The following is a 15,008-nucleotide window of genomic DNA, read 5'->3' as shown; positions in this document are numbered from 1 at the left end:
GTGCCCAGCCCCGGAGTTAGGGAATCTCCGTGTGCCCAGCCCCGGAGCTAGGGAATCTCCGTGTGCCCAGCCCCGGAGCTAGGGAATCTCTGTGTGCCCAGCCCTGGAGTTAGGGAATCTCCGTGTGCCCAGCCCTGGAGTTAGGGAATCTCCGTGTGCCCAGCCCTGGGAGACCGGGAATCACCCACGGGGATGGCCCCGCGCCCCGGGACAGCCCCCGGCCCCCCTCCCCAGCACAGACACAGGGACACGTCGCAGGTGAGCCGCTGGAGGGTTTATTTGTGGTCAGGGGCTCCCAGCGGGCCGCTCCCCGTGCCCAGGGGCTGGCAGTGCGCCGGGGCTCCTGCTCTTCCCGGGCTGTTCAGTGGTACTTGCGGGCCAGAGCGTGAGCCACGACACTGACAAGCTTCTGCCAGGCGAACTGGCACGCAGGGGTGAAATCCTTGCCGAAGTGGGAAGCCAGGACAATGATGAGGATGTCTCCAAGGAGCTGGAGGAGATAGGAGCACAGGCAGGGTCAGGGTCAGTGCTGCTGGGAGCTGCTGGTCAGTCAGAGCTGATCAGGGAGCTCGGGACATCCCGGCCGGACCCGCTGCCACCAAGGCTCTGCTGTCACTGGAGGCCCCTCCACCACCCTCCTGTGTCCTGCCGTGCCTTTGGCTCCAAACAGCTTCTCCTTTACCTTTCCCCACTTTTGCTGCTGCAGATTTTCCCCCTCCCCAGTCCCTCTCCTTCCTGTCCACCCCCCAGACACCACCTGCAGCCCACAGGTTTCCTTCCCCAGCTTCTCCCTGAGGTGGAATTGCCCTCCTGAAAGGACCTCACACACTGCACACTCCTCCTCCTTTTCCTCCTCAGCCCCTGGTCCATGAGTGGGAATGGCTCACTCCCTGTTCCCTGAGGCAACAGAATCCTCAGTCTTTCCACAGAAAGCTCTGGGTTTTGGGAAAACAATATTTGTAAAATAAAATAAAATAAAATGAAATAAAATAAAATAAAACCAGAAAGAACCTTCAACTATTTCCCCATTTTTACAATGCTAAAACATTTGGATTTGGCCTGAGACCCACCCTGAAAAACACTGTTTTTTTTTCTTTTTGTCTTGAGACATAAATGAAGACAATGATCCATTTTTAAATAAAAGTGCTGGAGAAGGGGGGAGTGTCCCACGCCTGGTGCCGGGGAAGGCAGGACCCTGCTCCTTGGTTCTATCTTGCTGTGGGAGCTTGGAGTTCCTGAAATGCTCTGCTGAGCTTCCCTCTGCTCTGACTCCTCCAGCCCAGGCTGCACCTTCCCCTGGGGTCGTTCCACAGCCAGATCTCCTCCAGGTAACCAACTCTCCATACCTTCCCTCCCTGGTGCTGTGCTGGCACCAGAAATGGGACCTTTTAGGGAGAAAGTCACAGACACTGTTGCAAAAACCTGGTACAAACCATCACCCCTCTTGGGTATTGCACAGGGATTCTTCCCCCACCAGCCCAAGAAAATGTCCCTGGACAGAGCAGCAGCAAAGTCTGGCTCTCCCCACACAGCCCAGGGAAGGGCTGGGACTGCACACACAGCTCACCCTGAAGTTCTCGGGGTCCACGTGCAGCTTGTCGCAGTGCAGCTCGGACAGCTTGGAGTAGGTGCCCTTGATGTTGTCCAGGTTCTTGATGGCTTCCCCGAAGGAGGTGAGCACCTTCTTGCCGTGGGCACGCACCTTGGGGTTGCCAATGATGGCCGTGGGGCTGGACAGGTTCCCGAAGTTAGAGAAGAACCTCTGGGTCCAGGGGTAGACGATCAGCAGCCTGGGGAGAGACACAACAGAAGCACAGCCGCGTGAAGGCTCCCGTGACTGCAGAGTTTCCCTCTCCAGGTGCAGCCGGGCAGGTTCCCGGCAGCTGGGCCTACCTGGCCAGGGCCTCGGCGCCGCATTCCTCCACGCTGACCTTGCCCCAGACGCTGGCGATGAGCTGCTTCTCCTCGGCTGACCAGTGCACCATGGTGGCGGCGGCTGGGCTGGGCTGCAGGAGGACACAGACCCCGTAGCTGAGCCCAGGCCCCGCCGGGGCTTTTATCCCCTGCCCGCAGCCCCTCCCCGGGCCCTGCAGCGGGGCCATTGGCTGGCACGGGCGGGGGTCCCCAGCGGGGAGCAGGGGGGCATGGCCAGGGCGTGGCACCCGAGAAGGGGCCTCTGGTTATCCTGAGCTCCAGAGCTTTATCCCTTCCCGTCTGTGAGGGCAGTTCTTTCACCTTCCAGCACGGGCCCCCTGCGGGTAAAGGGCTGCAGGAACCCCAGCAATGGTCCATCACCACTGACCATGGGCAGGGGCTCAGGGCTGTGACCTGTGGGCCAGTGAGCCTTGTGCCTCAGCTCTTTGAATGCTGGGCTCTGCCTGGCACCAGTGAAGTGATGAATGTTCAGGCTGACATACAGCCTGTGGCAGAGCCACACAGAGGGGTTTGCCCCCAGCAAACCCTGCAGCCCCTGCCCTGCCCAGCGGCTTGGGTGTCCTTGCACCATGGGAGCTGTGCTGGAGCTGCTCAGAGGATGCTCAGGCTCTGCAGCCAACATCTGCATTAACCCCATTATTGTCCTCCTGTAACAGAACTTGACCTCTTTGATTTATTTGTGCCTTACGGAGCAGGAGGAATCATAGTTGGACTTTGGAGTCCAACTTCTGAGCTGGACTTCAACTATTGTGGCTGGTTGGTCCTTTCCTATTCAAGATATTCTAAGACAGAATCTCAGAATGGTTTGCTCTGGAAGGACTCTAAAGCTCATCCATGCCGTGTGAGGCCCACCCAGGTGTTGTCCCCTCAGACATGACAGGACCAGCCCGATGCAGTGCTGTGGGTGGGGAGGGGGGGCCAAACAGGATCAGCCCGTTCCTGCTTTCAGCCACGTCCATAAAGAGCAGTGAAACAGGCTTGGAACACAACATTTGTTGCTGCAGGTTCTGCTGTGGGCTCTAAAAACAACAAAAGCTCAGCTCAGGGATGTCCAGATTGTGGGGGAGCCCAGGGCCTGCCCCTTCTGAGTCTGCCAGGTTCCACATTCCCCTGCCACATTCAGCCAGGCCAGGCTCTCCTGGAGGGATGTTTGGATTCCCCTGACACACCCTGGAGCATTGCCGGGGTGAAGCACTCTGACCAGGAGCAGTGCCCTGGGGAGATTTGCTCTTTTGTTTTCTGCATAAATCCCAAGAAATGCCGTTCTTGCTAAAATCAGCACAGGGGTTTTGATCCTGATCCCAAGGTGCCAGGGCCAGTGCACTGTTTTCCTGTTGTTTTCCAGAGGATTTGGACTGGGCTAAGGAAGAGCTGCTGGGTCCTGTTGGGCTGGGGACAGGTGAGGAGGTGACCAGGCTGCAGCAGAGCCACAGGGCTAACCCAGCTCCTCTCAGACTTCGGCACTTCCTCCAGGGGCCATCTCCTGCTAAGTGTCTTCTGCACTGAAAATATGGCAGGAAAAGCAATCAAAAGAAAGAAAGTAGCAAGGGAGGTCTCTAGCCTAACAATATCTTTTTCCCACTCCAGCTGTAGATTTTTTTTTAGTGGAATAGGAATGAATAATCTTCATTAGATTCGCTTACATTTGCCTTTTCTCCAGTAAATCCAGTCCCCACAGCTGGGGGCTGGACCACAATGACGAATCAAGCTGAGCTCAGCCTGGCACAGGCAGGAAGGGGGAATATGCAGGGAAAAGGCCACCAGGCTACCACCAGTGCCCACCCTCCTGCACCCCCTTATCAGCCCCACCGGGACCTGGGTGCTGCCAGTGCTGCGCTGGGCACCACCCAAGGGGTACTGGCACCCACAGGGATGTTCTGACATCATGGAATGGGAGCAGGAAAAGCAGCATGGGGAGAGGACATCCCACAGGATGTGTGTGCTGGGGGCACCCGGAGCAGGGTGTCATCCCCAGCTGGGAATGGAGATGGGAATGAAGCCACAAGGCAGCACCAGCGAGGGCTGTTCCCACTGTGCCGTGTCTCACCAGGTGCAGGGAATGCCAGAAGCCTGGAGGTCTGCTCGGGTTGTAGGATCATGGAAGGATAGAACGGGTTGGGATGGAGGGACCTCAGAGCCCATCCAGTGCCAACCCTGCCATGGCAGGGACACCTCCCACTGTCCCAGGCTGCTCCCAGCCCCAATGTCCAGCCTGGCCTTGGGCACTGCCAGGGATCCAGGGGCAGCCCCAGCTGCTCTGGGCACCCTGTGCCAGGGCCTGCCCACCCTCCCAGGGAACAATTCCTGCCCAATCTCCCATCCAGCCCTGCCCTCTGGCACTGGGAAGCCATTCCCTGGCTCCTGTCCCTCCTGCCCTTGTCCCCGGTCCCTCTCTAACTGTGTTGTCCTTCCTATCCCCAGACACCTCGCTTGCAGGAGGAGACCTACTTATTCAAGCAGTTCACTCATTTCTGCCTGAAGATCAATCATGTTCATAGGAAACTATTAATATCTGTCACAAAGCCTATGAAAAGTCACGTAGAATTTGGGGTTTGGTGACTCTGTGACTGCCCAGTCTCCCTGCAGGGAGAAAAACTCTTTGGGACTTGCTGCGAGTCATCTTCTCTCCTTCTCAGGGTGTGCCTTGATGCCGGGAACAGAATGCCTCTTTCTTTGGGTGACATGACTGAGAAATGGCATTTATGGATCACAGGGGGCTTCTAACACCTTCCTGTGGGTCAGGGGCAGAGAGTGGAGTGCCCAGAGATGTGGGTGAGGCAGAGACAGAACACAGTGCAAACTGGGTGTCAGAAATCCTGGGATAAATAGCTTTGCCCAGGTCATTTCCCTTAGAAATGACCACATCCTTTCGGCCAAGCATTGCTTTTGCTGCATCATGCTCTGTTCAGATGTGCTTCCCATGCCAAGAACAAACCCTACCCGAAGGAGTCCTGCTCTGCAGACACCTAAACCCACCCAAAACGCGCATCCAGGAAATTAAGTCGCTGCTCTTGGCAGGATCGGGCCCCCTCCAAATTGCAGAGTGGGCGGCTCAGGGTGGGAGGGATGTGAATAAACAAAGTCTGGACAGGCCTCGATAGCAAAATGTTTATCTAAAACCTGCCCCCACCCAGCTGGCTGCTGGGCCTGCGTGACTCAGCTGATTTTGGGTAGGTTTTATGCCAGGGATGAGCCAGGGTAGATTAAAGTCTTCAATTTGTTTATCCTCCCCCCAGAAAAATATGAATCCTCTCAATTTTCCTTGTCTAGGAGAGACATGCAGGTTTTACAGTAAAATACTGGGTAGCTCCGCCGTGCAAAGTCCCCGGTGTGTGACCCCGGGGGTGGCAGGACTTTATCAACCCGATATCCCAAAAGCACAATTTCCAGAGGCAAATCCCACACAAACCACCAAAACCACCCAGAACAAAGGCAGGGGGTATTTTCTGGAACCCTGCTCGAGCTGACAGCCCAGCCCAGCTGCCCCCCCAAGCCCTCCAGGCCCTCAGGAACACACAGACGCAGTGGAGACTTCACAGGATGAGCTTTATTTGGCTGTTAGAAGCTGTTGGCTCCAGCACAGCAGCGGGTGCAGGACACCGAGGGTGCTGCCGGGGCGTTCCTGCGGCTCTTTAGTGGTACTTGCGGGCCAGAGCGTGGGCAACCACACGCACCAGCTTCTGCCAGGCAGCCTGGCAGTCGGGAGAGAAATCCTTGCCGAAGTGGGCGGCCAGGACGATGATCAGGATGTCACCCAGGAGCTGTGGGGACAAGAGCACCCTCAGGTTAGCAATGCCCGGTACATCCCCACACAAGCACTCACATTACACCCAGGGAAGCCCCCAGGAAATCTGCAGTCTTAAAAACCTCTTAAAAACAAGTGCTTTTTAAGAGTCACCTTAAATTTGGTCTCTGCTCTTTTTCTAAAGGTTCAGGTTCTGCTACCATATGGAAAGAGCAACCAAAAATTCCCCACAGTTTTTTTGGATTACATTTTTCTTTGTCCCTTCTGGCTTTGTTTTGGGGTTTCTCCCAGGCAGAAGACCCAGACGAGCTCCCAGCGCAGCAGGAGCCAGCGCTTGGCCCCGCACAGCACCCTGGCACAAACAACGAGCTCATGCTGATGTAGGGGGATCTCTGCCAGCCCCAGCCCGGGGACAAATATTGGGGTTAATTCCCCACTGAGACACTCTCAGCCAAAGTTTTCTTTCTGTAGATCCTCTTGGTTTTGGCATCCAGCTGCCATCTCCTGCTCCTCACTCATTTCTCTGTTCTCCTCTGTGCCAAGCTTTGCTCTGTTCCTTCTCTTCCCCCTCAGCTCAAACCTCTTCCTGCTTTTGCTTTGTTCTCCCCCTCCAATCCCGCACTGAAACCACGTCCTCCCCTTCCTGTCCCCCGTCTGCCCTCGCTCAGCCCCTCCACACAGCCCCTGTCACCTCTCAGGCTGTGCGGTGCCTTCTCACCAGGCTGCACTGGGTCCCTTCCCTCTCCGTCCCTCTGCATCTCCCCCTCATGCCAACCACCACCCCCTCTTCCTCCCGCACTGCCCTCTCTGGGGTGAATCCCTCTCCTGGTGGGGATCAGGGTTAGGGGAGACACTGCAGTGGGGAGGGCACGTCAGGGGCACAACTCACCCTGAAGTTCTCGGGGTCCACGTGCAGTTTGTCGCAGTGCAGCTCGGACAGCTGGGAAAAGGTGTTCTTGATGTTGTCCAGGTTCTTGACAGCTTCCCCGAAGGAGGTGAGCACCTTCTTGCCGTGGGCCTGCACCTTGGGGTTGCCAATGATGGCAGTGGGGCTGGACAGGTTCCCAAAGGAGGCGAAGAACCTCTGGGTCCAGGGGTAGACGATCAGCAGCCTGGGGAGAGACACAAACAGACACAGTCACATTGATGTTCCCATGACTGGAGTGGTTCCTCTCTCCAGGTGCAGCCGGGCAGGTTCCCAGGAGCTGGACCTACCTGGCCAGGGCCTCGGCACCGCACTCGGCGACGTTGACCTTGCCCCAGAGGCCGGTGATGAGCTGCTTCTCCTCGGCTGTCCACTGCACCATGGTGTTGGCAGGAGGGTTGCGTGTGGCAGGTACGGAGGAAGGCTGGGCTCTTGCTCCCGAAGGATCGCACTCTGGTGAGCCGCTCTCCCCGTCCCCGCTTTTATACACTGTGCTGGGCCCCTCCTCTCCCCTGTACACCCCTCCATTGGCTGGGCCCCCGGGGGGGCCCCGCAGCCCTGGCACCCCAGGGGAGGGGACCCAACATCAGGGTGGGGCTCCAGGGCAAGATGCCCAGATCCAGCGCCGGGCTTGGCTGGCCACCCGCCCTCCCCTGTCTCTGATTTCCAGCCCTGCTGGATGGTGGCATTATCTCCACGCGAAGTCCCAGCACGGCTCCCTGCAAGTTCTGCAGCAGCTCCCCAGGGAAGGTGACAGGCCTGGTGCCCCTTGGATGATGCCAGCCCCTGAGGCAGGAGACTCAGACCTGGGCCTCTTGGGTTCTCCCTCTGAATGCACCAGTTTCTCCTTCTCCTCTTCTTGCAGGACCTGTCAGGCTTTGGGTTCTCCCTTTTTCTTTCCCACCAGCTCTTTAAGAGTTTGATAACTTCAGGATGACACTGCTAAAACCACGGCAAGGCCTTGCAGCCAAGAGGGAGCTCCTTCCTCAAAGAACCTCTGGGCAAAGCTCAGGCAAGGCTGGAAGGGAGATGTTATAGCCCTGGGCAAACCAACTGCCTGCAGGGTGTTGGCTCACAGGGCATGAGGAGAGGTACAAAGACTGGGCATACTGGAATCACAGGATCCCAGGATCCCTGAGGCTGGAAAAGCCCTCCCAGCCCAGCCAGGCCCAGCTGTGCCCCATGCCCACCTTGTTCCCAGCCCAGAGCACTGAGTGCCACCTCCAGCCCTTCCTGGGACACCTCCAGGGATGGGCACTCCAAACCTCCCTGGGCAGCCCCTGCCAAGGCCTGACCTCCCTTTCCAGGAGGAAAAAACATCTGCACAGCTGTGCAGCCTGAGACAGTGCCCGACACAGGGGTTCAGCAGCCGGATGGTCAGTGGTGCTCCTGAGAGGTGGGAGAGGCAGCTGGGTCACCTGGGGCTGCTCTTCTGCTCCTGTGCCCAGCTGAAGGTGGTGAGGTGGGATGCAGGGGACAGGGATGGAGCTCATGGGGCTCAGGAATGCCCTGGTGGGGCCTGGGTGACCTTGGAGCAAAGCATTTGTGTTTGTTCCTGCTCACTGCAGGAGGGGGCTTGGCCAAAGGACCCTGGGCCAGGCCTGGTGGTGATGCAGTTCCCCAGTCCTCTGCAATCAACACTGGGGTGTTTCATGGAATCACAGAATCCCAGACTGGCTTGGCCTGGAAGGGACCTTAAATCTCATCCAGTCCCATCCCCTGCCATGGGCAGGGACACCTTCCACTAGCCCAGGTTTTTTCCAAGTCCCATCCAACCCAGTCTTGATGGTTGTGTCTGTTACATTCTGCCTTTGCTAACCTAAGAATTACAACAACTTTAAAAAAAACCCCAAACCGACAAAACCCCACATGCAGGAAGTTACAAGCGATGGCCCCAGTCTCCCTGACACTTCTCCCACTGCACATTTTCGTACAGTTCTACTCCACTCACTCTGTGAAAGTCTTAAAACATTAAACAAACAGTGTTACCTGATGTCTCCAAAAAAGTGCCAGAGTGTTTCTGTTTGGTTTTTGTGGTGTTTATTTGGGTTTTGTCCTGAACACTCGCCTGGGCTCTCCATCTTAGACAAGTTTCACTTGCATGAATGAGATCATGGCTCATGTTATCCCATGTTTGTGAGCATTTGCTTCCCCAGGCCCCCGTGTCCCCTCCCCATTCCCACAAAGAACCAGACATCTCCTCGTGGCTGGAGCAGTTGGTGTTTATTTGGTGAGTAGAGCCCAGCAGAACCCGAGGAGGATTCCCCAGGAGTGTCTCCAGGCAGGAAGGATCCCAGGAGGCTCAGTTGTACTTGTGGGCCAGCGCGTGGGGCACCACACAGACCATCTCCTGCCAGGCGGCCTGGCAGGAGGGGGAGAGTTCCTTGCCGTGGTTGGCAGCCAGGACAATGATGAGGATGTCACCCAGGAGCTGGCAGTGGAGGGAGAAGAAGCCGTCAGCCGGCGCTGCCCCCACCTCCCTCCCCACCATCCCACTCTGGTCACTGGGGAGTTCACAGCAAGCAAGGAGCAGATTTATCCCAGCCCCGTGCAGGGCACCAGGCTCCTGGCACAGCTGGCATGCACCAGGATCCCTGGGTGTGCTGGATCCTCCCTCCAGCACCTTCCTTTGCCTGCTGTGCAGTGTCCTCCCTTGGCTTCTACTGAGTTTACCCCTTCCCTTCTCCATCCCTACCCACCCTGGCTGTCCCTGGGCTCAGAACCCTCCTGCCAAAGTGGCTGTGCTTGTTTTCCCTTCTGGTTTACCCACTCCATCACAGCCAAGCTCAGCTCTTCCCTCTAAACCCCGTCTCAGTTCCTTCCCTTCTGGCTGCACCAGGATGTTTCTTCTGACCAGGACACATTTGTCTCTGCATTTCTCCGCATTCGCCTCACCTGCCTGGCTCCCTCCTCTCACAGATCCCAGCCCCATAACTCCTCTCTGTTCCCCCCAAATATGACTCTCCTTTCCCCTCCACTGCCCCTACCCTCAGCAGGCTCTCAGGCAGCCCCAGGGTTTCTCTCAAGGTCTCACTGACTGTCAGACCCCTCCGAGGCCCCAAAACACCTCCAGAGCCTGGGAGCCTCTGCCCATGGCTCACCCTGAAGTTCTCGGGGTCCACGTGCAGTTTGTCACAGTGGAGTTTGCTCAGCTGAGCAAACATTTCTTGATGTTGTCCATGTTCTTGATGGCTTCCCCGAAGGAGGTGAGCACCTTCTTGCCATGGGCATGGACCATGGGGTTGCCAATGATGGCCGTGGGGCTGGACAGGTTCCCAAAGGAGGCGAAGAACCTCTGGGTCCAGGGGTAGACGATCAGCAGCCTGGGGAGAGACACAAACAGACACAGTCACATTGATGTTCCCATGACTGGAGTGGTTCCTCTCTCCAGGTGCAGCCGGGCAGGTTCCCAGGAGCTGGACCTACCTGGCCAGGGCCTCGGCACCGCACTCGGCGACGTTGACCTTGCCCCAGAGGCCGGTGATGAGCTGCTTCTCCTCGGCTGTCCACTGCACCATGGTGTCAGCACAGGGGCTGCCCAGGACTTCCCTAAACAATGCCGAGGATGTGGCTCCAGAGGCTGCCCCAGGGATTTTTATACATGCCTTGGCCTAATCTCAGTTCACCGAGCCCCTGCTTGGGGCTGGGGAGGGAGCAGGGCTGCACAGGGAAAGACAGTGGTTTTGGATGCTGTCCAAGGGGGAAAGAGGCCCTCTCTCCCTCTGTCTTTGAGTGGACAACCATCACCTCACCCCCATGTGCAGCCCCGAGCACAGGTGGAGCTGCCAGCACGGCTCCAGCCCGGCTCTGGGACTGCAGGGTGGCACAGGCCATGTGTCCCTCCTGGGGAACATCATCCCGTCCTGCCAAGTGAATCCTCCAAAGTGCTTTGCACATGGAATCATGGAATCCCAGACTGGTCTGGGTTGGGAGGGATCTTAAAGCCCATCCAGTGCCACCCCCTGCCATGGGCAGGGACACCTTCCACTGTCCCAGGCTGCTCCAACCTGGCCTTGGACACTTCCAGGGCAGCCAGAGCTTCCCTGGGCATCCAGAGAGCCTCTCCAGCAGCTGCATCAGTGCCACGGGGCACTTACCAGCTGACATAAGCTAAAAACATAAGTTTAAACTCCCTGAGAAAGAATTCCGAGGGCTTCTAAATTTGAAGATTAGCGAGCCATGGAAAAATTTTTAGGGAGTCTGCAGTGCTGGGCTGGCGGCCCAGAGGCTGTGTGCAGCAGCGGGCACTGGGCCATGACACTGTCAGTGACACAAGCTCCCAGTGAGGCAGATACAGCCCCCAAGTGCCTGTGAGGGGCAGGGTGAGCCTGGCCAGGACAGCACCAGCTCTGAGCAGTCCTGGACCCTGTGAGACCTGGCAAAAACCAAAGGCAGCACAGCCCAGAGAGTCCCAGCCTTGGGCTCACCCTGGCACTCTCCAGAGGGTCCCTCCACCTCACCCATTTTTACAAGAAAGAGTTAATTTTAGGTGGGTTTTAAATGCCCTGCTTTCTGCCTTGGGGGCAGCGACCTGGCTGGGAGGTTTTGGGAGCTCCTGGCACAAGAACTGCCTGCTGAGGGAGCTCTCTGGGGACACAGGCTGGGAGGGGAAATGTTCCTCACAATGTGCTGAGCAGGGGCAATTTCTGTAGCTCTTTTTGAGTCTGCAGAGTCAAAGGGAAATCTCCTTTCCCCCAGTGCAACCCCAGCAACACCTGACACCTTATTGCCAGCTGGTCCCCAGGCAGAAAACTGGGCCCTGCTGTCAGCCTGTGATGGATTTCACTGCGCTCAGGACCCTTCCCTCAAGTATCCTTCCAGTTGGCTGTTCCCTTTGCTGTGAGAGGAAGATCTCCAAACTCAGGGAATCATAGGATCATGGAATGGTTTGGGCTGGAAGGGATCTTCAAGATCATCTTGTTCCACTGCGCCTCCCCCCCCCCCCCCATAGGTGGGGGACCTTCTACTAGACCAGGATGCTCAAGTCTTGGCCACACACTTGCCCCCTTCCATGGACAAGACCCTTCCCTTTTGGAGACAAACATCCCAACAAGGGCCAAAGGCAGCTCCAGTGAGGGCCTTTCTGCCCCAAGCAGAACTTATTGGTCCCTGATTGCAGCAGTGTCCCCACCAAGCTTTACACAGCCCTTATCAGCAGCAGTGGCATCTGTGCCCAGGCTCTGCTCTGGAGCCAGGCCAGCCTCCACTCTCCTCCAGAATATGCAGGGCCTTGTGTCCTGAGCCAGCAGGTCTTGAGGGTGCCTTTGTTCCTATTTTAAAATCCCAGAAGGTTTGGGTTGGAAGGGGCCTTAGAGCCCACCCAGTGCCACTCCTGCCATGGCAGGGACGCCTTCCACTGTCCCAGGCTGCTTCAAGCCCCAATGTCCAGCCTGGCCTTGGGCACTGCCAGGGATCCAGGGGCATCCTGCCTCCAGGGCTCTCCTCTACTCTCCTGACCTGGTTTTGGGTCAGGTGGGCTGGTGGTAGTTGTAACTTTGCTCTGTCACACCAGAGAGGGATGACTGTCACTGGGACAGTGGGACACACTGGCTCTGCAGCACAAGCACCACATCCATGTCACTATCCCTAATCCAGGAAAACAGGACCATCCCGGTGCTGACCAGAGAGCAGGACATGCTCCACACCACCGCTGGAACGTGTCCAGAGGAGAGCAGCAACAGAATGATCAAGATATGGACACTGAGATGAAAAGTCCCGGCCACTGCACACCTCTGCCCCGGGTGCTGGTTTGGGACCCAGCTCTGGACACCCCAGCAGGCCTGGGGGTGCTGCTGGTGCACCCACCATCAGCTGCTTTGTGTGTGCTGGAAAATTCCAAGGCTTTGGACTGGAACAAGGTGTTGAGGATGGCTCACCTCCTGCAATCCTGCTGAAATGCCCATTTGCTGGGTGAAAGGAGAAGCTGTGCTGCAGGGAAGCTGGATCCAGATTTTGGGCTTTTTTCCTAATTTTTTTCCCCCAGCCCTTCGGTGCTGCTGGCAGGGCTGGACCTTTGCCCACCCGGCTGTGCAGGACAGAGGGGTTAAGTGCAAATCCCTGCTTTATCATGCGAAAGGCAGAATATTTATTCATAAATCTTGCAAAACAAGGGTTTCATCATCTTGAGACACCAACATGTCTCTCCTTGTTGCCTTTTAGGCCATTCCTGGAAAAGCATTGCTGAAACTGAGATGCTTACATAGAATCCTTCTATTCCACTGAAAAATGTGCTTCCATTAAGCCAAAATGAGTAAAAAAAGCTCTAATCCATCCTGTCTGAAAGCTGCCCTCATCCCCTGCTCCTGGGATCTTACACATTTCAGATATCAAACTCTGATCAGGATGCACTAGTTTTCATCGCTGATGCAGAAAATGCTTTTGATCAGCTTCTTAAAAATACATCAGTAGCAAACTATGGAGGGGTAAACTTCTGCCTAATCAGTGAATCTCTATAAAGTTATGTCCTTGCAAACATCCCAGGAGGAGAGGCCCAGGGCCCACAGGCAGACGCAGAGACACACAACACAAAGAATTCCAGAAAATGTGGTTTTTATTGCCTGTTACAGACACAGCTGCCTCCCGAGGCTTTAGTGGTACTTGTGGGCCAGGGCATGGGCCACCACCCCGACCAGCTTCTGCCACGCAGCCTGGCAGGCAGGGGTGAAGTCCTTGGTGAAGTGCGCGGCCAGGACGATGATCAGGATGTCACCCAGGAGCTGGAGAGGGGAAGGCAGGAGGGAAATCAGGTCAGCAGGGTGCTGGGCACCCCTTCGCCCTGCACAGCACCCCGGCACCAGAGGACCCCAGCTCCCAGTGGGTCCTGGGGCTGTGACCCGGGGAAGGTCTGCCAGCTGAGTCCTCATGCAGGACAGGAGCCCTGTGCTGGCCGTGGGCACGAGCATCCACCTGCTCCATCTCTGCTTCCTCTCACGCCTTCCAGCCTCTGGACATTTTTCTGCCTTTTCTTTTTCTGCTGTGAAACCCCACACCTACTTCAGCTAAGGGTCAGTGTGAGGTCCACCTGCTACATCCCCAAAGCCAGGCTTAAACAGAGGCTGAAACAGAGGCCAACATCCTGCTCCTTTGTTCCAGCCATGCCTGCACAAGCCCCCAAACTTTTACAGAATCTCCCTATGTTGGTCACCAAATTTGTCCTTGCAGCCCAGAGCCTAGTATTACCCTGCATCATTAAATTCCCAACCTTCCCCTCACCCCCAGTTCCCACTCCAGTCAGCCATGTCCTGTTTGGTAACTAAAATACAAGTTATTTATGCCTGTTTGAGATCCCCCAGGCACTGAGGTGCTCTGAGGAAGGAAGGACAGAGGGTCAAGCTCCAAGGACAACTCACCCTGAAGTTCTCGGGGTCCACGTGCAGCTTGTCGCAGTGCAGCTCAGACAGCTTGGAGTAGGTGCCCTTGATGTTGTCCAGGTTCTTGATGGCTTCCCCGAAGGAGGTGAGCACCTTCTTGCCGTGGGCACGCACCTTGGGGTTGCCAATGATGGCTGTGGGGCTGGACAGGTTCCCGAAGTTAGAGAAGAACCTCTGGGTCCAGGGGTAGACGATCAGCAGCCTGGGGAGAGACACAACAGAAGCACAGCCGCGTGAAGGCTCCCGTGACTGCAGAGTTTCCCTCTCCAGGTGCAGCCGGGCAGGTTCCCGGCAGCTGGGCCTACCTGGCCAGGGCCTCGGCGCCGCATTCCTCCACGCTGACCTTGCCCCAGACGCTGGCGATGAGCTGCTTCTCCTCGGCTGACCAGTGCACCATGGTGGCGGCGGCTGGGCTGGGCTGCAGGAGGACACAGACCCCGTAGCTGAGCCCAGGCCCCGCCGGGGCTTTTATCCCCTGCCCGCAGCCCCTCCCCGGGCCCTGCAGCGGGGCCATTGGCTGGCACGGGCGGGGGTCCCCAGCGGGCGCTCAGGCTGTCCGTGCAGTGGTCACTCTGCAGTGAGGTGTGGAAAGCCCTGTGAGTCCCTTAACAGGCTGGCTCAGGACACAGGACCCTCTTATCTCCCTCTCCTTCACCCCTGGCTGTCTGTTCACCGCAGGCATGGACATTCCACCCATCCCTGCAGCAGGCACAGACCCCTCAGAGAGGTCCTTTAGAATCATGGAATTGCCTGGGTTGGAAAGGACTTTAAAGGTCCTCTTGTTCCACCCCCTGCCATGGACAGGGGATCTTCCACTAGACCAGGTTGCTCCAAGCCCTGTCCAGCCTGGCCTTGGACACTTGCAGGGATGGTGTCAGGGAAGCAGAGGTCACCTCCTCAGCTCCAGGTTTCCAGGAATAGCTGTGTGGGATGAAAGGGTGGGCTGCAGCTGTGAACAGGCTCCTCTGCTCTTTCCATGTGTGTCCAGAGTGAGCCCCTCAGTGGCGTCTCCCTGCTGAGAAAAGTCTTGCAC

At 57.0% G+C, this 15,008-nt stretch overlaps 4 protein-coding genes across 6 annotated transcripts; all 4 read right to left on the bottom strand.

Moving 5' to 3' along the window:
* Positions 1-255: 255 nt before the first annotated feature.
* On the bottom strand, positions 256-4,141 carry LOC121660575 (hemoglobin subunit epsilon). Of its 3 annotated transcripts, XM_042020081.1 has the most exons (4): positions 3,983-4,141; positions 1,894-3,437; positions 1,568-1,790; positions 503-1,385 (listed from the first exon to the last, which is right to left on the bottom strand). In XM_042020081.1, the coding sequence occupies exons 2-4, from the start codon at positions 2,100-2,102 to the stop codon at positions 1,209-1,211; spliced, it is 609 nt and encodes a 202-aa protein (XP_041876015.1). In that variant the 5' UTR covers positions 2,103-3,437; positions 3,983-4,141; the 3' UTR covers positions 503-1,208. The 3 variants fall into 3 exon arrangements, with proteins under 3 accessions (XP_041876085.1, XP_041876015.1, XP_041875938.1); XM_042020151.1 differs by lacking the exon at positions 503-1,385 and adding an exon at positions 256-490 and having other exon boundaries at positions 1,894-4,141; XM_042020004.1 differs by having other exon boundaries at positions 1,894-4,141.
* A 1,321-nt stretch (positions 4,142-5,462) lies between these two features.
* Positions 5,463-7,117, bottom strand: LOC121660833 (hemoglobin subunit beta). Its single transcript, XM_042020394.1, has 3 exons — positions 6,896-7,117; positions 6,570-6,792; positions 5,463-5,696 (listed from the first exon to the last, which is right to left on the bottom strand). The coding sequence occupies exons 1-3, from the start codon at positions 6,985-6,987 to the stop codon at positions 5,568-5,570; spliced, it is 444 nt and encodes a 147-aa protein (XP_041876328.1). The 5' UTR covers positions 6,988-7,117; the 3' UTR covers positions 5,463-5,567.
* Positions 7,118-8,907: 1,790 nt separating this feature from the next.
* Positions 8,908-10,146, bottom strand: LOC121676163 (hemoglobin subunit beta-like). Its single transcript, XM_042052745.1, is given in 4 exon segments — positions 8,908-9,036; positions 9,707-9,768; positions 9,771-9,928; positions 10,032-10,146. Coding segments are annotated over 4 exon segments (441 nt in total). The 5' UTR covers positions 10,124-10,146.
* Positions 10,147-13,137: 2,991 nt separating this feature from the next.
* Positions 13,138-14,715, bottom strand: LOC121660768 (hemoglobin subunit rho). Its single transcript, XM_042020263.1, has 3 exons — positions 14,281-14,715; positions 13,955-14,177; positions 13,138-13,321 (listed from the first exon to the last, which is right to left on the bottom strand). Exons 1-3 carry the CDS (start codon positions 14,487-14,489, stop codon positions 13,193-13,195), a joined length of 561 nt encoding a protein of 186 aa, XP_041876197.1. The 5' UTR covers positions 14,490-14,715; the 3' UTR covers positions 13,138-13,192.
* Positions 14,716-15,008: the final 293 nt, after the last annotated feature.

Source organism: Corvus kubaryi, unplaced genomic scaffold, assembly GCF_017639235.1.
Source record: "Corvus kubaryi isolate FWS band 111438036 unplaced genomic scaffold, C.kubaryi_AGA036_p1.0 114, whole genome shotgun sequence".
Lineage (NCBI taxonomy): Eukaryota > Metazoa > Chordata > Aves > Passeriformes > Corvidae > Corvus > Corvus kubaryi.
The sequence above is the reverse complement of the archived record's forward strand: the minus strand, read 5'-3'. Positions and strand labels throughout refer to the sequence as shown.